General features: G+C 40.2%; 1 protein-coding gene and 3 long non-coding RNA genes across 6 annotated transcripts; 1 reads left to right on the forward strand and 3 right to left on the reverse strand.

Annotated features, from left to right (window-relative positions):
• Nucleotides 1-354: 354 nt before the first annotated feature.
• On the reverse strand, nt 355-2,042 carry LOC133914543 (uncharacterized). Its single transcript, XR_009909264.1, has 3 exons — nt 966-2,042; nt 812-886; nt 355-721 (listed from the first exon to the last, which is right to left on the reverse strand). It is a non-coding gene; the product is annotated as an uncharacterized LOC133914543 (long non-coding RNA).
• Nucleotides 2,043-6,065: 4,023 nt separating this feature from the next.
• On the reverse strand, nt 6,066-10,031 carry LOC133917135 (uncharacterized). Of its 3 annotated transcripts, none has more exons than XR_009909571.1 (5): nt 9,703-10,031; nt 9,132-9,272; nt 8,515-8,666; nt 7,451-8,253; nt 6,066-6,289 (listed from the first exon to the last, which is right to left on the reverse strand). It is a non-coding gene; the product is annotated as an uncharacterized LOC133917135 (long non-coding RNA). The 3 variants fall into 3 exon arrangements; XR_009909572.1 differs by lacking the exon at nt 9,132-9,272 and adding an exon at nt 9,521-9,564 and having other exon boundaries at nt 6,067-6,289; nt 9,703-10,028; XR_009909573.1 differs by lacking the exon at nt 9,132-9,272 and having other exon boundaries at nt 6,068-6,289; nt 9,703-10,026.
• On the forward strand, nt 7,993-13,194 carry LOC133917134 (uncharacterized). The gene is made up of 7 exons (XM_062361132.1): nt 7,993-8,131; nt 8,655-8,917; nt 9,360-9,418; nt 10,137-11,733; nt 11,811-11,923; nt 12,008-12,257; nt 12,342-13,194. The coding sequence occupies exons 2-7, from the start codon at nt 8,761-8,763 to the stop codon at nt 12,887-12,889; spliced, it is 2,724 nt and encodes a 907-aa protein (XP_062217116.1). The 5' UTR covers nt 7,993-8,131; nt 8,655-8,760; the 3' UTR covers nt 12,890-13,194.
• Nucleotides 11,761-13,987, reverse strand: LOC133917136 (uncharacterized). The gene is made up of 2 exons (XR_009909574.1): nt 13,852-13,987; nt 11,761-12,233 (listed from the first exon to the last, which is right to left on the reverse strand). It is a non-coding gene; the product is annotated as an uncharacterized LOC133917136 (long non-coding RNA).
• Between the last annotated feature and the right edge of the window lie 8,069 nt (nt 13,988-22,056).

A 22,056-nucleotide genomic window follows, 5' to 3' on the forward strand; every position in this document is an offset into this window, starting at 1 on the left:
AAGGTTACTCGTCACTAATATTAAGTTATCTGTCACAGATGTGTAGGTCATAAGTGACGAATAATAGTCTTCACCTATCACTGATGTGTGTCTCTCATGTGTTGGGGGAAACACATCAGTGACGGGTGATAAAGTTACCTGTCACTTATGTGTAGGTCATAAGTGACGGGTAATGATCTTTATCCATCACTATTGATCTCAGCCCTTGCAAGTTTCTCTTGTTTCCAAGCTACATCCTGGAGCATAGTCATGATTTAGCAGTCATCTTCTCCTTACAAACAACAGTATTGCATCCATATCCATATCGACAAACATACTTATATAAGAACTCGCTTTATCACAGAATCACAAAGGTTGCAAAGTTTCAATCAATTTATCACGAAATCACAAGTTATAAAGTTATAATCACTTCATATTACATAAGATCTCATGACCTAGTGTTTTTATAGTGAAACTCACTGTGTGGGTTGGTGACTTCAAATATTATGAACTTGACGATCCGTTATCGAATCCCTGGGAGTGCACCGTCGTTGAAAAAACAAGCCTCATAATCCTACATAATTTGACACGTAACTAATGTCATGTTATCATGAAATTAAACTATTCACTGAAATTAGTTATGAATAACCATGTCATGAATATCCTTTGCTCGGATCATAAATAGGAGCATGTTGTATGTAACATAGAATCTGCAGACGTTGCTAGGTGGTTGTTGGTAGCACTACGGAAAAGAAAATTTATTGCTAGATCAAAAGGAAAAAACAGCAACGTGAAGCATTTGGTAATCTGCTCGGTAGTATTTACCACGAACCTGGTCTTGTATGTCAGTCTGCGGCCATCTTTCACGTTGTAGTTAAGATCAGCTCGAAGGTAATTGTGAAAAGCCCTACATGAAGAGTGATCGATTAGAAAACATTTGAATGTTAGAAAAATTAAATATATAAACTAAACCAAGCAGAACTTACACATAAAGAGTCATTTTACAGCGTTGTAATCACGCTCTCCAGGTTTGTCTTTTGGTCCTACTGGTCTTGATAAGTCGAGATATCACACCAAGTTTCACTTGAGGCAAATAATCCAATAAACACTAATGTTGTGGAGACCCAACAGGTAGTCAATTTTGGAATAGTGTTGCGTTATCCTAGCCACATAGTCCACAGCGTAGTCGCCATGCAATTTGATGACCGAGACTAAAATGGCATCAGTGTCAAGATCCGATGGACTCCTTCGTTTCTTTTATCAAGTGTCTCCACATAAGAAAATAACAAGATTTAGTGGTATTAATTAATAAATGTCCAGTTTTAAGGAACTTACAATATGAAGATCAGTAATAACGATACGTTCATGGCATCAAGGTTGAAGAGGTCATATAAGTCATTGAAACCCGTAAAGAAGTAGTCATCGTCAGTTAAGAAGTGACATAGTTTGTATTGTACGACTATGAATTGAGTATGGGTGTCTCTACAAGCCTATATATAGTGATTATATAGGTCCACACATACTTGTCCCACCCTTGTTAGGTCACCTACCTTCATCAAAGTCTTCCCATATTAGAATTTCATGTGAGCATTAGTCCATGCTTCTCCAATGTTTGTGGACTTCTACACCAGTACAATAGCCCTCGACTTCTTCGTAAGTGCTTCTTAGAGCCTTTCTTCCTGGCTAGAGGAGGAGGAAAGGGGGAGATACGAACCTTCAAAGACCTAGCAATAATTCAAACTTTAAATCAACAAGATATTAGAGAGTCTCTAGTGAAACCAAAGAAAATCGCCAGAAGTTGGCGCTAAGATCGCGCTCTGTAACTGCTGGGCGTGCTATAGTTGGCCAGCTCTAATAACAGAGTCGAGTCATCAGTGACAGGTCATTATAGTACACATCACTTATGACTTATTATCGATGACGGGTCGTAACATCACACGTCACTTATGATTGGCCCAGATAGATCTATCACTAATGTCAGGTCATAAGTGACAAGTTGTAACATAACGTGCCACTAATAACTGGCCTAGGGAGACTCATCACTAATGTGTTATACATTAGTAATGTGTTATACATTAGTGACGGGTGTAGTTACGATCTGTCACTTATAACATTAGTAATGAGTAGATCATGGTACGTTCTCGACCCGATACTACATAAGCGACGGGTCATAGAAAGACCTATCACTAAAGGTTCTATAGTAACGGGTTCTGGTGACCCATTGTGAGGAACGATAACGTCCTAAGAAGGGGTGAATTAGGATACTTAAAAATTAATAGCTCTAAAAACTTTACAAGATAAACCTATATCAATTTATATCTAAATGTGTTCTAGGTTTATTTAATGTGTCTACTCTACCGTTCAAAAATGTTTGCAACCTACTCTAGAAAGTTAAATTGTAAGTATGTAAATACAAAAACGTAAATAAGGTAGAGAGAGCAAACTCAGCACAAGGGATTTTTATCTCATGGTATCAATGGCACACAAGCCACCCCTAGTCCATATTAGAGCTCCACAAAGGGTATACTCTCGGTTGGTAAGACTCTTCCGATCACGACTCTTGAGCTGCCAAGCCACCAAGGCAAGTCCTCAAGCACGATGAGCAACCAAGCCACCAAGGTAAAGTCTCACCACTAACCTCTCTTCCGGTCACTTATACATCGTCTTCACTTCGAAGTTTTAGCCACCAAGGAAGATGCCTACGTGTCCCCGTACACGTTTATTGCCACTGCTCCACACCAAGTTGGAGGGTCAACAAGTTTGAGCCACTAAGGCTCAAGGTGCCGGCGAGTCATCAAGATTCTAAGGCACTAGCGTATCTCTTGGTACAAGATTTGATCACTCTTTGATCCACTCTCTAGATTGCAGCACCTAACAACACTTCTCTCTAAGCCTATAAGCATTAATCACTCTCTAATCTTATGCTCAATTACCTTGGATGATCACTTTTAGCACTTTGATGGCTTGGATGTCTTCTCATATCTATATGAGCTTCTCTGAACTCCAACAAATTCAGTCATGCCATAACGACTCAAATTCTTTATATACACTAGATATTCCGGTGTAGACAGATTGTACTCACCGAAACTTTTGGTGTGTATACCTTCTAAAAACTAACCGTTAGAACTCCACTCAAAACTAATGTGAACACCAGATGTTTTGGCGTATTCACCAGCTCCATCATCAGATCTTCTGACGTGTTCAACTGAGCCATCTCGCGCCTTCCTCAGTGCAAAATACTCCGACGTTACTTTTTTTCATCGCCGGACCATCTGACGTGTTAAACTACACCAAACTAGAATTTGACATCTTCTCTGTAACAAATGATCCAGCGTGTACATTTCAATCAATGGATTTTTTGGCGTGTAGTCTTTCGGTCTTCCCACTGTTACAATCCTCTCAGCAATAATTTCTCCGGCGTATACTCCGGCATGCACACTACCGATCGTCGGATCTTCCGGTGTAATTATTTTTTCTGAGACTTCTTCAATTCAACCAAACTCTATCCCGACTGTGATGGCTTCTTAATATATTGCATCCATGAGACCTACTAATATATATTATTGACAAACATGTTAGTCTCATTAATTACATTGTTATTAATCAGCAAAATCACAATCATGATCTAATAGAATTATTTTCGCTGCAATCTCCTATTTTTTGTGATTGGTAAAACTAAAGCAAGTGGCAAGTAATAAATTATACCAATTGTAAAGAGCACAAAATCTTACCACATTGCTTTAATGCATATTCTTACCACTTAATTCCCCTTTATTATGGTTCCTCCTTGCTCAACGTCACTATCTCCCATGATCAACCTATGCAAGAGCTATAAGCACATGTTGAATTTAAGAGAAAAATATTAGAGCGTATGAGAGATAGCTTCATAAACTATGATCTAATAAAGTGATATCACTTGTAAGGATTCAATTTAAAAGATATGTGAATATCAATTAAAATGAAAGAACATAGATCATAATTCATAAAACTCATATAATATAATCTAAACTCATTCTATATATATATATGATGAGAAAAAATATATGCACAACTAGACAATATATCATGATAGTGAGTTTAAGTCATATTATACATAGAGATAGCTTAAATAAACAAAAGATTTAACAAAGATATCAATTGAAGCCTTTAAGCATTGTATGTCTCCAGAGAATTATTGATTATTCCATGAGACTACAAAAGATATCACTTGAAAGATATGTTAGTCTCAAAATCACAAACTATAAGATCTACTCTCCATAAATGTATGTATAAAAATGTTAAATATTTATGAGATATATGCACTTGTTATTGATAATAATGAGTAGGATATCCTATAGATTGAACTCATGACACATAAAGAATACTAATTGTAAAACTAGTATCATGTAAGGAACCTACAACTAATAAATCATGTATGTTGCTCATACGAAAGAGAGAAACACAAGCGACCTACCATGTAAAAAACCTATAGTGAGTATTGCAATAATTTGAAATAAGCATACGCAAATAGACAAGGTAAAAGTACTCATTAATTGAAAAGATTTTGGATTTAGTACCATTATCTCTTTTATCTTTGGATGTGAATTTGGGTATATAATGATCATGATATTCATCAACACACTTAATCTTGTACACTTGGCTTTTTTATTTGAATCTTCATTTCATCTTATGAGCCAAGTCTCTAAATCCACATAGCCACCTCGAACTTCAAGTCTTCTTTAGAACCTAAACTAATTGAGACCCTTCATGTTAGTGATGACTTCCTTAGCACATAAATGGGTTGGTTCCACCCTTGGTCATTTCTCTCAACTATGTGTGTAACTACTTTGTTATTCTCTTTCTTCTTAATCTTATAGTAGTTACTCTTAGTATTGATCTTGTAGTTAGACTTGGTGTAGAGATTGGAGATCTTGTTAGAGAGATTAATCGTCTTCTTATTCTTTTTGATCTTCTTTTTGATTTGTATTGGAAGAATTTGTGGTCTTCTTAATGGCATTTGAAGCATGTAATGGTGGACCCGTCTGCAAGCTTGTTCACCATACTATCGTAGTTATCTTGAGGAGATCGAGCATGTCTTTTACCCTTTAATTTTGTTAAGTCCTTCTTGAGCTCCTTTACTTCTTACTTGAGCTCATCATTCTCTTATGTAATGAGGTTATTAGATAGTTCTACAATAGCATTCTCAACATAAATCTCATTGCAAAGAGACGAGTTAGATAAATCAATCAAATCATTATAAAAAGTGGAAGTACCTACCTTAAGATTGAAATTAAATAGAGAGGTAGATTGCTTCAAAAGGATTTTAGTTTTAGATTCAATGCACTCAAATTTAGCCTTAAGCTCTTCATGCTCCTTGTTTAGTAAATTGAATTTACTCAATAATTGTTCATAATTAGAAACAAATATAGCATAAATGTTATTAAGTGCATTAATTTTTTTAAGCTCTTTTGATTGTTTTTTAAGGCACTTTATTGTTCGTAGATCAATTCAAGAAGTTCTTCATGAGATATAGAATTTTATCAGATTCATCATCACTTATATCGCTATATATACCTTTGGCCACATAACACCTGTGAGATGAATGTGAGAAGAGCCTTTCTTGGAGGAGTAGATGGTGAGATTTTTATCACTTGATCTTGACTCTTCATCTTCACTTACACATCTTCCTATACTTGTGAATGCTTTGACTCTTCCCCTTGACCCTTTTTTATTCTTATCTTCTTTTACTTCTTGATATGATCAATTTTGTTGACCAAGTATTCAATAAAGATTATATGTTCAATCTTGATATTGATACTCTTTATAATATTCTCTAATTGATAAGAGCTTGATGATCTTGATATCAATTTCTTCATCACTTGATGTGCTTTAATCATCATCTTCATTACTCTCTTTATCTTGATCAGCATCTTCTTCGCTTAAACTTGACTCTTGCTCTTGTCTCCTCATTCTTACCTTTATATGTTGAAATTGAGCTTACTTGCTTGTGAAAACAAGATTCTTGATGTTAGATAAGGAAGAAACTTCCACCTCATATTTTATGGTTATCTCATAGACGTTGATCTTATCGATTATTTAGTTTGGAGTCATCTTCTTACTACCATTATTGTCGTAGATAATAAAGATTATTAACTTATATTATTTTTAAACGGAATGAGTATTGTACTAAGTACCACACTTGATACTGCATCAACTTAAACCAAATTGAATAGGATAAAAGAAAACATACATGACCAGAGATCGAGTCCACAGAGTGGGACAAACGTTGCTAGTTGTTTAGCTGAGAGTTGATACTCACTACGGCCTGCAGCTGCATGCATGGTAAACATAAAATATTTATAATCCAGGGATCCAACGGAATACACGGGGTGTGTAAGTTAGTACCACATGTAATATCAAACACAAATTTAAGATATGAACGTATGATAAACATAAAATATTTATAATCCAAGGATCCAACAGAATATACGGCGTGCATAAGTTAGTACCCTGACCAGTAACTAATTAATGAATAGTTAAGTGTCCATATATTGTAACGAAAATATAAATATTAGACGTAATAATATCAAATACAAATTCAAAATATAGAGATATAGACACGTTATGAGAATATCGTCGAACGAATATGTCGGAGCAATGCCGAAGTTTAATTTTAAATAGAATCTAAAAAATGAGTAGGAGATTATCCGTTAATTTCTCTCCTAATTTCTTTATTTATTTATATTAGTAAAAACATATTCCAACCAGTAACGAGACAGAGAGGCTGAGAATGATGATGAATGGTAAAATGAGTAAATTATTTATATTTTAGAAGTTTTTTGTTGGATGTGTGGAGAATAGAGAGGTAGCACCAAAACCTCATGTTTTATATAATAGAAATTCTCTGGATAATTTGGCAGCTGATTAAAGGGTAGTGGCCATTTGGTAGGGATGGTCAACCAATTCCTTCCCTTCAAGATGGTCATTGCAAACTGCAAGCCACATCGCAAAATTCCTTCTGTGGAACACAAGGGAGGTGCCGTAACCAGACTTAAGCCATCCACGTTCTATCGACTTAAGGCATCCACGTTCTATCGACTTAAGGCATCCACGTTCTATCTGGTCCCTTCCAGTCCAGTGCAGTCCTGCAGTGTGCTACTGAAATTGTTACCCCCTAACTCTAATCTAAACCCTAGATTTTAGTCAAATTGAGTGTGACGTTCTAGATTAAATGTTGCAAAAACCCATCAACGTAGAGCACATCGAATTAATTCTCTATCCTTTGTTTATTATACTGCTAGATTCGTCTGAGCCATCCAAATGAGTTTAGTACTGACAGATCTTTTTGTTGAAACACAAAGTTCCCTACTATTATATTATGCCATGTGAAATGAAAACTGAAACTATTAGTCTCTTGGAGATGATATGCACTTTCAGACTAACGGAAACCCAGTTATTCCCACTCTACTAAACAGCTCGACAAGATCCTGACCTGATTTTGCCATTACTCCCGGCTGTTGGTGGATAACTCTGTCCGTAGCCAAGAAAAGTTTGATGTCATCTCATCTGGATCCGTGCATATCTGACATTTGACACAATGCAATAGACCTGTCTTTTGGCTTTTCCCAACAGAGCCATACAAAGACGTAGCCATCCTGCAAATTGTAGTCGAGGCATAGCCATCCGATACTCTTCCTTCACCTCAAGGCTCACAAGATTCTATCATTGCTACAAGCTTTAGCACACGGTTGCCAGAGCTCTGGATCGGCTTTTCTGCCCTGCCACTTTTTCTGCCGGCAGGGTGGGGAAAAGCAAGCGTGCGTGGGGGGGACGGCACACTGGCCGAAAGAGCATTTTGCTTGTGCATGGCATGTGCTGCGATGCTATAGCGCCATAGCCGCTGCCTCACCTCCATTCTTCTTTCTTCAGAGGGGGCGAAAGAGAAGTAGAAGAAACGGAAAAGAAAAGATAGCAGTACTGACCGACGAGGCTGCTTGTGCAGGAAAGAAAGAAAGGCTTCTGATTCCTTCCGTCGTCGTCGCCAAAAGGATGCACAGCACAGGCACAGCTCAGAGCTGCTGCTCCTAGCATCTCTTCAACTTTGAAGAGCTCTGCTGGTTCTCCTCCTCTGAGGCTTCTCGTTGAAAGCGGCAAGTGTTTTCTCAGTTATCAGGTAAGTGAGTCTTGCATGAATAATTCTTAGGTGCTGGGTTTCCTTCTTGATTTGCACTTTCTGCAGCTGCTTGTAGTCGAGTTTGTTTAAGGGAAACATCTGTATGCATGGTCCTTACCTACCTGTTGAGCTCATATAGTTTAGTGCTCTGAAGTTTACTAATTAGAGTAATAGAGAAAGTAAACTGGAGTATAAGGCCCTGAATTTTTTTAAAGATGTCTCTTAAACACAATGTGAAATGGTTTCACTGGGTCTTTCACTCACTTATATGTCAATATTAGAGGAGTTTTTAGCATATTTTCATTTCAGATCTCTGCTTTGTTCAGCAGTTCATTAAAAAAGATAAGAATGGCCGGTTTGTGCTACTATTTGCCCACATTTACCTTGTATTTCTTGTGCAAAATAGCAGTTATTCTGTTCTCCAGACTTGGCAAGAGACTTCTTTTTCCCACTTTTGCAACAGAAATTCGCCGTGTGATCATTGCATGAGTTTGGATTATTGATTTATCTACAAATCTCTCAGGGACAACACTTGCTGCAAAAGGATTAGCCCGATAAACTAAGCAATCAGGAGAAAACAAGAGGTGTTATTTCAACTGCAGAGTGCAGAGAGAGAGAAAAAATCTAAAATGGGGAAGAGAAGTCAAAGTCGGCCTATACGACGTCAGGAAAACAATATAGGCTGCATGTCGGGCTTCATCCGCATGTTCTATTTCCGCCATGACGCCAAGTTCTTGTTGGACAGGAATCAAGGGAGCAGAAGGCACACTTTCAGTGGTTTTACTGGTAATTATATTCAGGGCCTCACAGTTGCTGTAGTAATAAAACTTAAAGGTTGTGAAGTGGGATGGTGGTTGTTTTACTGTTGTCAATTTATCCAAAAAAAAATCTCCTTATTATGATATTGCTGACCAAAGCCATAAGAGATGACAATTGGTCTTCACGTTTGTTTGATCCATTATAATATGTATCTTGATGAAATTACGCCAATAAAGTATACCAATTTAGGTGATGCAACATCTGCATGTCAATATGATCTTGATCTATGAAAATCTCCCTTGGCTTCACATTTTTCTGATGTTACCAACTATCATAAAATCCCTTTAATCTAGACTCTAGGACCACCTGGGCAGCTGGGCTCCTGGCAAATATTAAAACATTTGAGGAGAACATCACATTTATAAACTTGAATATTGTACTGCTGCTGATGCACCCTGCATGATTGCAGGAAGAGGGCACTCAAGAAAGAAGTCCAGGGACTTTGAGGAAATAGATGAAGACGGGGATGTAAGTTTTTTTATATAGATAAATATATAGCACATGCTTGCTACAGTCTGCTTAATAATTTTGTTAAATCACAAAGATGCAGCAGATGTCTAGTGAACATACCATTCTTGACTATCTGGTTACTACTTGCATAAGAAATTTATGACCTGTGGAAAATCTGGTATTAATAGCATCATATGCTACTTCAGCATGTGTACTGTAATATAATTGTGCAAAAAAACTAGAAAAGCATGCCAGAAATGATCCCACAATTCTGTTCCGGGGTAGAAGGGATCAGGGAATACCTGTCATTTATGGACTTGGACGAAGCAACCATCATGCATTCTTGACGCAAAAGAGACTTGGTTCAAGCTTCAAAATATTGTTTCCAGCAAAACTGGATTGCTCTTTTGGTCATAAACCTGCAGAAGAACTGTTCAGTAAATAAACAGCAATAGTTACATTATTGGGTTCTATATTTGTTTGACTTGTAAGTCACTGCCTCCAAACTGAAACAACAACGCTTCACACAAAAGTAGTTTCCTAATAAAATCAGTTTTACTTTACATGTAAATTATCATCATAAAGTATCAAATTGGTATAGCTGATCTAACTTTCATCAAGTTTCTATGTAACATGTGATATAATCGTATCCAGTATCCCATTCTGTAATGTGTATGCTGCGTATTAAAGCTTATTTTCTGAAAAAGTATAGATCTGCTGCTCTTATGTTTCTCAGAACATGGACAAATGCAGTTCAAGAAAACCAACAATCAAAAGACTTATGGAGGATGAGCTAGGAAAGGTAAAACAGTTGAAGATTCCAAATGATGAGGTTCAAAGAATATTAGCTGACCTGGGACATGGTGTCTGTCTGGACCAAAGTTCAACGCAGGACAGCAAATCAAAGGGAGACCAAAATCACAACACAAGCGTCACCGTGGCTTCTCCATCCAGATCTTTGGATCCCAGTTGTTCCAACAGCATGAAAGAAGCAGAAGAAAATGAACTTGAGCTTGCCTTGGCAGATTTCTTGGGGCAAATCCATAGGTACCATGATGAGTGGCCACATAAAAATTGCAAGAATAAGAGTGAACTGTGTACTGAGATGAAGTTCTTAATCCAAAAGAAGCTTAACGAGTTAAATGATCCTCCTTGCAGTCTTGCTTATGAGCAAACTCTGCAGAGTGGGGAAAAGGAGATTGCTCATGGCAAACATATTTGTAGCAGCAGGGAATCTCAACCCAAAAAAATCAGAGATGCATTAGAGATGCTAAGCTCAGACACTGAACTTTTCTTGAAGATACTACATAAGCCGAATTCACATATTTTGGAGAACATCCAGAGGCACCAAAACAGGCAGATAGGAACCAAGCTAGAGTCCGCGAAAACACCAGGGAATACCGACTCCATCGAAGATACTAAGAGTCCAAATCAGCAAGAGTTGGCCACCAAGACACATGATAAAGAGAGCACGCATATCTTTTTCTGGAAGAAGGAAAGATCAAACACAGGGCATACTGCAGAAGGAAACAATAGTTCTCAGCCAGTTAACAAAATAGTTATACTGAAGCCAAATCCAAGAAGAGGGATTGACCCTACTGTGGCTACTAGTTCAACTCAAACTCCAGAACTGAATGCAACTGAAAATTTATTTTCAATTAAGGAAATCAAGAGGAGATTCAGAATCGTGACTAGCGAAGCTAGAAAAGAAAGGCCCTTGGTGTATGAAGATAACCTCCAAAAAGATCAACATTGGCTCAAAAGTTCAGCTTTCACAATTAGAAAAGATACCAGACAGCTCGCTGAACAGAACTCAGAAGAGAAAGCTTCATCTACGGCTAAAAAGGGTTTTCGGCCTTCAACTAACAGTAGGCAAAAGCAAAGGAATGATGGACCAGGTGAAATTAACAGTAACATAATTACATCATCAAAGGATGAATTTATCTTCTACGACGAGGCCAAGAAACATCTGACAAATATTCTGAAGGACAAAAGTCAAACCACAAAGTACCCAACACTTCAGATCTCAAGATCCTCCTTGATAAGAATGCTTTCCCTCCCTCAATGCAGCACATCATCACCTAGGAGTAATAAATGCAGCACACCATCACCTGGGAGCAGCCCTAGGGCAAAAGACCGCATGGACCTTTCACCAGAAGAGGCAAATATTTGTGCCATATACAAGGCTAAGAGAGAAGAATTTGCAAAAGAAGAAAGCCAGTCGGGGGAAATTTCAGTAAGTGTTGCATGTGGTACTAGTGAAGCCCTGCATGAGCAGGCTGTTCAGGAATGGCAATGCATCAAAGAAGAAAGTCAAGAAACAACTCAAGATGGTAAGTAAACTTCCATAGTCATCAAAATGATTGAATAGCACAGGGTTATTTTCTCATATAGAATAGAATATTTGCAGGTGCTGAACTTGACACTGTGCGCACTGAAGAAATTGACAAGCTGGATTGCTCGGAAAAAATTAGCAATTCATGGTGCATCCCAGAAGAGCAATGCAGATATAACCCATCGCTAGTATGTTCCAGCCAATACTCAGTAGCTCCATCTTGTTTCCAAAGCTTTTCTTATTTTGATGAATTCGTGTATTTTACATTGAAGAATAATGTGGAAGGAGCAGAACCAGGAAAAAAGCATGTTGGGATGTTTCCAAGCTCCCTTGAGAATGTTGTTGAAAAGTCAGAATGCCAAGAGCCAGCAACTCCCCGATCAAGTGCATCGGTTGAGCTGATATCACAATTTTCTCTTGAGGGAAGCCATGAGAAGCAAGAGCAACCCAGTCCTGTATCTGTCCTCGATCCGTTCTTCAATGAAGATGTCGACAACCCTGACAGTGAAGACATGATAAAATGTATAACTCAGTTCACACAAAATCTAACTTAAAATGTGTTCAAAAAATCTAAATGGTTTCTTTCGGTCCTCCAATGATTTACAGGTGAACTGCACGCAGATATCTTGAGGCCACAGTACACCGTAGATGATGGATCAGACCAAGGGATTTCATGGGAGGACAAAGGTGTCAGGTTAGGTTACATAAAGGCGTTGCTAGAACTATCAGAATTATGCACATACCAGAACTTAGAGGTATGGTATCTAGAAGATGAATTAATCAGCACTTGCTTGTTTGAAGAACTACATCAAGGCAATCAAATAGATGATACAAAGCTCCTCTTTGACTGCATTTGTGAAGCTGTGACAGAAATCCAGAGCACATACTTTAGAAGTCATCCATGCTTATCTTCTCTCAAACACAACATAAGGGCACCCCCAATGGGACAAAATCTCATCTCAGAAATCAATAAGCATGTTGAGCGCCATCTCCATAATCAATTTCCAAGCACATTAGACCAGCTAGTTAACATGGATCTTGAAGATGGCAGTTGGATGGATCTTCGATCAGAAAGTGAAGAGATCACTGTGGTGTTATGGGACTTCATACTATATGAACTATTAGAAGAAGTTGTTTATGATTTGTGTATTTGAAGCCTCAGTCACCTAGTCACAGTTGAAGTCTCCCTAAATACTATTTGTAGATTGATCACACAACAAGTCAGCAACTAGAGTCATAACTCGTACATAGAAGTTTTCATACTGACAATAACCTGTTTGTGTGGAAGAATCTGGTAATTTGAACCTGGAGGACCACTGAAACAATGTGCGCTTGTGAATTTGAGTAGTTCACTTTAGGAGTCCAAGTACAGCAGAAATTGTTCTTAAAGTCATCAGCTGCAGCTATGTCACAGCTTCCTCAGCCATGCAATGGATATAATTAACTTTTAACAGATTCACAGTTGATGGCTACGCAGAGTAAGGTGTGTTCTTACGCCAAAAGCACATAGCATGCGGCTGACTGAGGGGTCTTGGGAATTTCATCTTGTCCCTTTTGTGTATTCTTGTTATTATGCGTATATGTATGACAACCAACACGTTGTTTTTCAGCGAAGTTCAGAACACACTGAGTGTGTGAGTGCGCGTGTCACCATGCGTGCATGAGAGAGAGAGAGAGAGAGAGAGAGAGAGAGAGAGAGAGAGAGAGGATGTGTGTGTTTGATTGTGTGTACTAACCTATCATCAATGAATGCATCAGTTAATTCAGATCATACTTCAATTTTTTTTTCTCTGCCTGAGTAGCTCTATTGCTGGATTGGCATCTGATGCAGGCAGGTTTCATGCTATGGAATGAAAGTCAAGAGACTATTAATAAATCGCCCAGCCAAAACCTCCCAACGATGATCTCCACGCTGCGAAACCAAAAAAAAAATGGGGAAGGAAGGGCCTAATCAGTGCAGAAAACCTCACTGCCCGAAGCATCAAAACATCCTACGATTTCACCGATTTGTTATTGTTCGGTCGGCAGCGAATCGAAGTTTCGGAACAGAAATCAAACTCCGAGAGGGGGAGGAATGAAGTGGAGGAGGAGTCGGGAGCGATGGACTCACACTCACCGTGCTTGCGGAGCAGAGGGAGCGAACGCCCAGCCCTATCTCCATCCAGATCGCGAGTTCCTCCGCAAAACGAGACGCGGTAGATTAATTAGATTAAATGTGTCTTGGTAGAGTTAGGTTGTCAAATATATGTTTACCAAGTTGTAGCAGCTATAGTATTTTAAGCAGATTAACTAAATTTTATTTATTACTAGTTAAATATTTATGTGTGGTAACGATAAAATAATATTATGTGAACCATGTAGAAGTTTTTTATAGTATCGATTACAATAAATTTTAAATAAAAATTGTGAAAAATATATAACAAAAGAGGAACAACAAAGGATATATAAGACAATAAATCAACACTTACCATACAAACCTACACTAACACAATCAAATAAAACAAAAAATCAATAATAGATGCAACATGAGGGATAAAGCAAAAGGAAAAAAAGATGGAACTATAGGTATATCATAGATGTGGGACACTAAAAATTAAATTATGTGAATCATGCTTGAAACAAAAGATACTAATATCAACTGATTATATCAGTTACTTATTAACCACTTAAAATTTTGGCTTAGTGTGACCTAAAAAGTGCATTAATATTTTCACATAATCAAGTTATTAAACGGTGAGTAACTTCCACAGATCAAATTGAAAATATATTCATTCACAAAAAATACATATTATGAACATAAACTGAAATACATATTATGAACACACCGATCAAATTCCAAATTAAAAAAAATGAATCTGCACTTGTTTGCTTTGTATGGAAATAAAAAAAAATCCCTAAATCATACTTTATACGGAGCAGCACTTGAGCTCTATTCAAGTGGCAGCACCTCACATACTTCAACAAACTTTGGTTCCTACTTGTCGAATTGTTTTAATAATATTACTTTAATAGAAAATTATAAAAATAATAACTAAATTAAAAAAATTGTAAAATTAGGAACCTGTCGACGTATGGAATACTGACAAGAGACCTATCGGTATTCCATATGCTAACAGCCTATGTGGCAGTAGACCCAGGGGTCTATCGGCATTCCGAAAGCCGATAGGTTGTGGGCCCACCTAAAGGGTGGTGCCATATAGGCAGTTTATGCAAGGTAGCGGCATATCGGCATTCGGAATGCTGACATGCCTTTATATATTCTACGGTCGTCGATTCCTCTCCTACGTGTGACCGAGAGAGTGGGCGGTGATGAGCGGGCGGTGGGGCGTCATGCGACGGGAGTTGGTGGGGCGACGGGCGGAGGCGGGCGGCAACATCCGGCGAGAGCAGCGGCAGCGAGCGGGCGGGTGGCTTTGACGGCGTGCAACAACGCTGGTAAGTGTTCAGTATAGTACATAATTTAGAAAAATAAGGATATAAAATTTAGAATAGAGTAGAGTAGATATGGTTTGGAATTAGCTATAGCTAGAAAATATAGTATATTTAGTTAAGAAATGAGGAATAGTTGAAAAAAATTTAAAATTGTGGTAATGTAGAATTAAAATAGGTTATTTAATGGTATTTTGAAAATTGGATATTATTAGATGTATATATTTTTTGTCGAAGAAGGAATTGTACATTTGAATTATTGTGGATTTTTAATAGTTAGACAACATAGGCTAATTTGAAGTTAAATTGTTATGAATATGTAGTACAAATATTTAATAGCTATAGGATATTTAGAATAGAAATGCAGTAATTATTTTTTACAGCAATACAATGGTATAGTGCGAACAGGAAGAGTAAATTAGCGGTAATATTTGATGGTTATGACGTTATGTAGAATACAAGTGATGAGGTTAAATAGATTTTGTGGTCATACCTGTTGTATATTTGTTACAATTGTTTAACTTGACTTAGTATGATATGGTTGTTGAATCAGGTATGTCGACCGTAGTGGGATTCGGGTTTTTTTACGATCCTGGATATATCATGTATTGTAACAGTGGGGTAGATCTGAGTAATTTTCAGTATGTAGACACATATTTTCATAGCCCGGGAGAGATTCAGCGATCCCAAGTGTTAGGATAGCTATATAATCTACTGCAACTTAGTCCGGCGCATTAGCGGTTGATGGTGAAGGTTTTAATTCCTAAACGTCGAGAAACCGGCTGGCAGTGGGAGCTCTTGGAGGTTACATGTTCAAAGTAATTGTAGCAATTTGTGTCACTGGGGTTGAGACAGGGTATTTCTCACTACGTCCTTGTAGAAGCAAGCGATGTTGCGTCGACAGAAGTCGGACCTAGCACCGTAGAAGCTGTTGGTGAAAATATTATCTCTGAGGAGGTGCAGGAGAGTGTGGTTCCAGAGGTACCCTGCAGACTATTGCATCGGTTGAGATACAGACTGCAAGAGAAGAACTTAATGATGGGGAAGAAAATCGGGCCACGATGCTTGCTGATTAGGGAGAGCGGAACAAGCCACTAGTGGATCAGATGGGGGCAAATAACGACGAGTTCCGCATATTTGTGGACTCTGGTGCAGGAATTCCAAAAGAATGGATGAATTTTGCATCGAAGAAGTTGATGATGAACGATGGACACGAATCGGCATATTATTAATATGATTCCATCATGGTGACCAAAGGCCAAATGTTTGATAACAAGGTCCATCTGTAACATGCAATGAAAAGATGATGTTCTCGGAGAAGAGGGGGTTTAAAGTGGTAATATCTAATCCTCTGACATACGATATCAAATATTTAGCTGAAGGTTGCACTTGACGAGTTCGTGGATTCTTGCCAAAGTGTGACACAGTATGGGTAGCGTCTATTGTTGAGCCGCATACTTGCAACTTGAGCCGACCTCTACACGCGCACAAGAATATGAGCGCTGATTATGTTGCAAATGTGATGTACCCAAAGATTGTGAAGAAGACAAATATGTCTCCATTTAGAGTTATGCATACTATCAGCACTAGATTTGGGTACAAGATTTCATATGACATGGCATGGAGAGTGAAACATAAGGTGTTAGAAAAGAGGTTTAGCACATATAAGAACTCATACCACAACTTACCTTACCTACTAGAGGTTATTCCGGAGAGGAATCCGGGCACCTGTATTGCTATTCATGATTTTATCAATCAGGATGGAGGTCAAGTCCTTCAGCGGGTGTTCTAGTCGTTCGGCTGTATGATCGAGGCATTCCGACATTGCAGGCCGACGATGTGTGTGGACAGGATATTCCTCACAGGCAAATACAGGGGGCAGATACTCACAACTATCTGCGTAGATGGTGAGAACCAGGTTGTGCCTTTGGCCTTTGCATTCATCAAACGCGAATCTACGGATAGTTGGTTGTGGTTCTTGCAGTGGGTTAAGAGAGGTGTTGTTGGTAACATGCCTAACGTGTGTGTACTCCACGATCATCATGCAGATTTGTTGAACGCTATCAACTCATTGCAAAGTGGTGCGAACGAGGTATTGCCATGGCCAGGTTTGCATAGCCGTTGGTGCATGCGACATCTCGAGCAAAGTTCTACAAACAATTCAGGAGTGGGAGGTTGATAGATCTTTTTAAGAAGCTGTGCAAACATAATCAAAGGAGGAAGTTTGATGCACTGTGGGAAGGGCTGGATAAACTAACTGGTAAGCATATTTACGAAGTATTGAAGAAGATAGTTGTACCAAGGGAGGAGGAGCCCGAGGGCCTTGGGCCTTTACCACATGAGCTGTAGAGTGTGACCAGGAGAAGGAAGGGTGGAAGGAGGGTTAAGTATTTCTCCGACTGGATCAGACACGAACCACTAGAGAAATAGGCACTCATTGTGGATACTGATGGTTCACGTTTTGGAATTATGACAACTAACCTCATTGAGGTTTACAATTGGATGATGAAGGGGAATAAGTCACTGCCATTAGTGGCAATTGTGGAGGGAGTCACTCATGGGACACAAACAGTATCTTCGAGAGTGTTACAGTAAGGCCGCACTACATATGGGCAACCGGCAAATGGTGTACACGGAGAAGATTATGTCGTACATGAACGAGAAGAGCAGGAAGGGCCAGTCCTACAGAGTTCATAATGTTGATAGTTGTGAACACATCTTCGAGGTGACGTTGTGTAAAGATGATTCCTTATTCCCATGTTTTGATACTGCATTTGGTGTATATTATCATGGTTTTGTTACTCATGTACTTGTGTGCGGCTAATTCTTCCACTAAACACCACTCTTTTCTACTCAAAGCTACGAGATGGGTTCTTGCTAGAGCTGGGACTTGGGTCGGGCCAAATCCGGACGGCCCGTGGCATGAAGATTTGGCACGGCCCACGGCACGGCACAGCACGAGAAAATCTGGGCCGGGCTGGCACGACACGGACACGCGGGTCGGGTCGTGCCCATGGTCTAAGCACGGTGGGCGACACGGCCCGGCCCAAAAATTGGGCCGTGCCTGGGTCGGCACGGCACGAAAATGGCCCGTCGGCACGGAAAAGGCCCGTCGACACGAAAATGGCCCGTCGGCGCAGAAAAAGCCCGTTGGCACGAAAATAGCTCGTCGGCACGAAAATGGCCCGTCGACATTTGAACTGCCCGCCGCTCGCATTTGAATGCGTACCAAGTACCAACGAAAATGTGTTTAGACTTTAGAGGTTAAGCAGCCTTTAAGCATTGATGGCCTTGAGCAGTAAGAAAAGAAATTATCAGCAGTGCAGCACCGAGACAATGCTGCAATGCATCCCATCGTTTCTTTCTTCCATGTCACAGTCTCACAGAGAATCATTTCTTTCTTCCATGTCACAGAGAAAAAGGAAGCAAGATCCAAAGCACACATTCCCATGATCCCATCACACCACACAGTCAAACAGGAACACTGCACACACCTGACACCACTCCATGGGCTCCAGCCCGGTGACCCCCCTTGCCTCATCCGGCCAGCACCAGGTGGCAGGCGCGCACCAGCACCAGGTGGTGCCTGATAGCCTGAGTGCCTGACTGCCTGCCACACGCCAGCATCAAGCCCGCTCCGCCATGGCGCCAGTGCAGACAGCATGAGTCACCTCGCCATTTTTTTTTTGCTCTCTTTTGACCGGAAGCAGTAGTAAAGAGGAAGCTAACGTGACTAAAGAGAGAGCAGATATGACTAGAGAGGTAACGGGTAAAGAGACAATGGGCAAAAAAAAAAAACTAACGTTCACATAATGCCTATATAATCTATGTTTTCGTTACTCGTTTCGTCACCAAGTCACCGGCTCATTTGTTCATGATCTTCACAGTCCACAGTTTCACACTAGCAAGTAGCAACACCATCAAATCCTCACACACCAAAATATGCTCTCTAGTGGTAGAACTGGTAGGAAAAAAAGAGTAATAAGGAGCTATGTGCGCAACAGCTCTCCAAGTCCTGGTTCGTCCATGCCCGAGGTTCCCGATCCACGTCGTCTGTCCCCAAGCATGGGAGACTATGGGATGGACGACTGTCATATGGATGGTGTGGACGGCTGCGAGGAGGAGGAGCAACACGAAGGCGAAGGCTATTCCATACCGGAGGAAGCAACGACCAACTACCCCGTTGCAGAGATGGTGATGACCAATGATACTGTCGGGCTATCTGCTCCGCAGACGGGGGGAGCAGAATGTTGGAAATATTTCATTAAGAATAAAGAAACGTGCAATGGTAAGTTGGTTGTAGTGTCTGCAACTTGTAATTATTGCAAAAAAGAATATTTTGCAGGCTCACGTGGTGGTACGGGGCATCTAAACCGTCATTATCCGGTATGCTTGAAAAAGTTTACCATGCGAGAACAAGGCGGAAGAGTGCAAATTCAACTGAACATCTCTGCAGATGGCTCTGTAAGTACATGGGTTTATGATCCTCAAATAGCTCGCGACGAAATTGCTAGGCATATAGTTACGGAAAATCTACCCATTAGGATGGGCGAAAGTGCTAGCTTTGAAAGAATGATTAAAAAAGCCTTTTGTCCACAGTATAGTAATGTGTCTAGGAAAACACCACGAGAGATATAATGAGAAGGTACCAAGAAAAAATGGATTTTCTGAAACAAAGTTTTCGGGCCATAAGCTTTTCTGTTGCCTTGACATCAGACATTTGGACGTCTTCACACCAGAGGACATGCTACCTTAGTGTTGTTGCCCATTACATAGACAACGAGTACAAGCTAAACAAAAGGGTCATATGATTCAAGGTTATTGATGAGTCGCACACTAGAGTGGCTATAGCTGCACTCATTCTAGAGGTTATCAAAGAATATGGGATAGAAAATATGATTATTTCTATTACATTGGATAACGCATCGGCGAACACATCAGCCATAAGGACACTGGAACCATATATGCAGAGCTACATTGGTGGATATGTCCTCCATAAAAGATGTATATGCCACATCATCAACCTCATGGTACAGGCAGGTATGTCGCAGGTAAGTCAATATGTAAACCATATCTGTAGTGCTATTCGCTTTGTTTCGAGCTCCCCATTGGCATACAACAAATTCAAGGAGTACTGCAAGATTAACAGTCTGAAACCAAGAAAATTCGGCCTAGACATGAAAGTCCGTTGGAATTCAACATACACTATGCTAAAGAGGTGAAAGGGTACGAGGCCATTTTCAGCAATTTTATCAATGCTCAAGGTATAGGCATATTGCTTACTAACACAGATTGGGAAGTTGCTACAAGTTTACGTCGTCTCTTAAAACCATTCTATAATGCATCAATACAATTGTCTGGTATTTACTACTCTACATCTCCTCTAGTTCTTAAATGGCTTATGAAAATTGTTGACACGTTTAATGAACATAGTACAGAAGAAATGCTAGTCCCTATTGTTAATGCAATGAAGGAAAAATACTTAAAATATTTCGATGCTATTCCACACTTATATTGTTTTGCTCTCGTCTTTGATCCACATAAGAAGTTGGAGAAATTAGATCTTGCTTTCCATTTTATTGGCGATGCACTTGATCTTGATTACTCAGCTGCTTACTCACATGTTAAATCTGAGATATTTCGAGTTTTTGGTATGTACCAGAAGAAGTTTGGTCAACCTCACCCGAGGTCTGAACCAGCACAAAATGAGAAAAGAAAAACTACGGCGGCTAATATGTGGAAGAAGGTGAAGGGCAAGGACTCTTCTTCCTCAACTCAGCCGGCTAAGTCATCCTGGAACCCCAGCGCAGAGCTCAACCACTACTTCGAGTTGGATCAAGTCTCTCATGATCCACTACTTCAGGATGATGACCAGATTGACCTCCTTGGATGGTGGAAAGACAACGAACGTCAATTTCCTGTGCTATCCCAATTCGCACGAGATGTTCTTCTTGTGCCAGTATCATCTGTATCTTCAGAATCAACATTCAGCACAGCGGGAAGAATAATCAAAGAACGAAGGTCGTCTCTTACACCCAAGATGGTCGAGGCACTCACTTGCCTCAAGGACTGGGAGTCCGCGGAAACTCGACAGCAGCACCAACTAGAGGACCCATAGATCGCGAATGCCATGGCCGATCTTGAGCTCGAAGACGAGGATTAATTATCTTTGTAATAGTATGCGGTACTCTTTTCCTTACCGGGGAAAACTCCATACTGGGGTGTAAGGTTTTTAACGAGGCCGTGTACTAGCATGTATTTGCAATTAATAAAATTCATGTTCCCCAATTGCATTTTTCTTCTTCTGCAATTAAGAAAGTTAATATGTGTAACGTTTGGATGACGCCGAGCTTTGGCGGCAAAAAGCTTTGGCACGTCTGGCCCACGCTTTGGCGCGGCTGGTAGGGCCATAACGCGGGCGACGAAAAGCTTTGGCGCGGGCGCGCCACGCGCGGCTGGTCTGCATCGCGTGTCGCGTCTACTAATCTCTTCCACTTCTCTCTCTCCACGTCCATCTCGCGCTCCAAATTTCCTCGAACACCATCCCGCTTTGTCGCCTTTTCCACACACGCCGAGGAGACGAAACAAGAATCAGCCTCTGCCGCGGCCGAGGTGGTCGTGATGGAGGCGGAGAAGAAGGCGGACGAGCCCGCGCCGGCGGAGGAGAAGAAGGTGGACGAGCCCGAGCCGGCGGAGGAGAAGACCGTGGAGGTGGAGGAGAAGGCCGTGGAGGCGGAGAAGAAGGCCGATGACGATTCAGAGGAGGAGAAGGCGGACGAGGCCGAGGAGCCAGTCACGGCGGACGAGGCGGCCGTGATCGACGGGACCGGGTCGTTCAAGGAGGAGAGTAACCTGGTGTCCGAGCTCCCCGACCCGGAGCGCATGGCGCTCG

The sequence above is a fragment of the Phragmites australis genome, chromosome 4 (assembly GCF_958298935.1).
Source record: "Phragmites australis chromosome 4, lpPhrAust1.1, whole genome shotgun sequence".
Classification (NCBI taxonomy): domain Eukaryota; kingdom Viridiplantae; phylum Streptophyta; class Magnoliopsida; order Poales; family Poaceae; genus Phragmites; species Phragmites australis.

Bases quoted from the DNA above. Each gene is read 5' to 3' on its own strand.
- LOC133917134 (XM_062361132.1), top strand. From the start codon at position 8,761: ATGGGGAAGAGAAGTCAAAGTCGGCCTATACGACGTCAGGAAAACAAT. The intron at 9,419-10,136 runs GTAAGTTTTTTT...TATGTTTCTCAG, and splicing joins AAATAGATGAAGACGGGGAT to AACATGGACAAATGCAGTTC. The intron at 11,734-11,810 runs GTAAGTAAACTT...GAATATTTGCAG, and splicing joins TCAAGAAACAACTCAAGATG to GTGCTGAACTTGACACTGTG.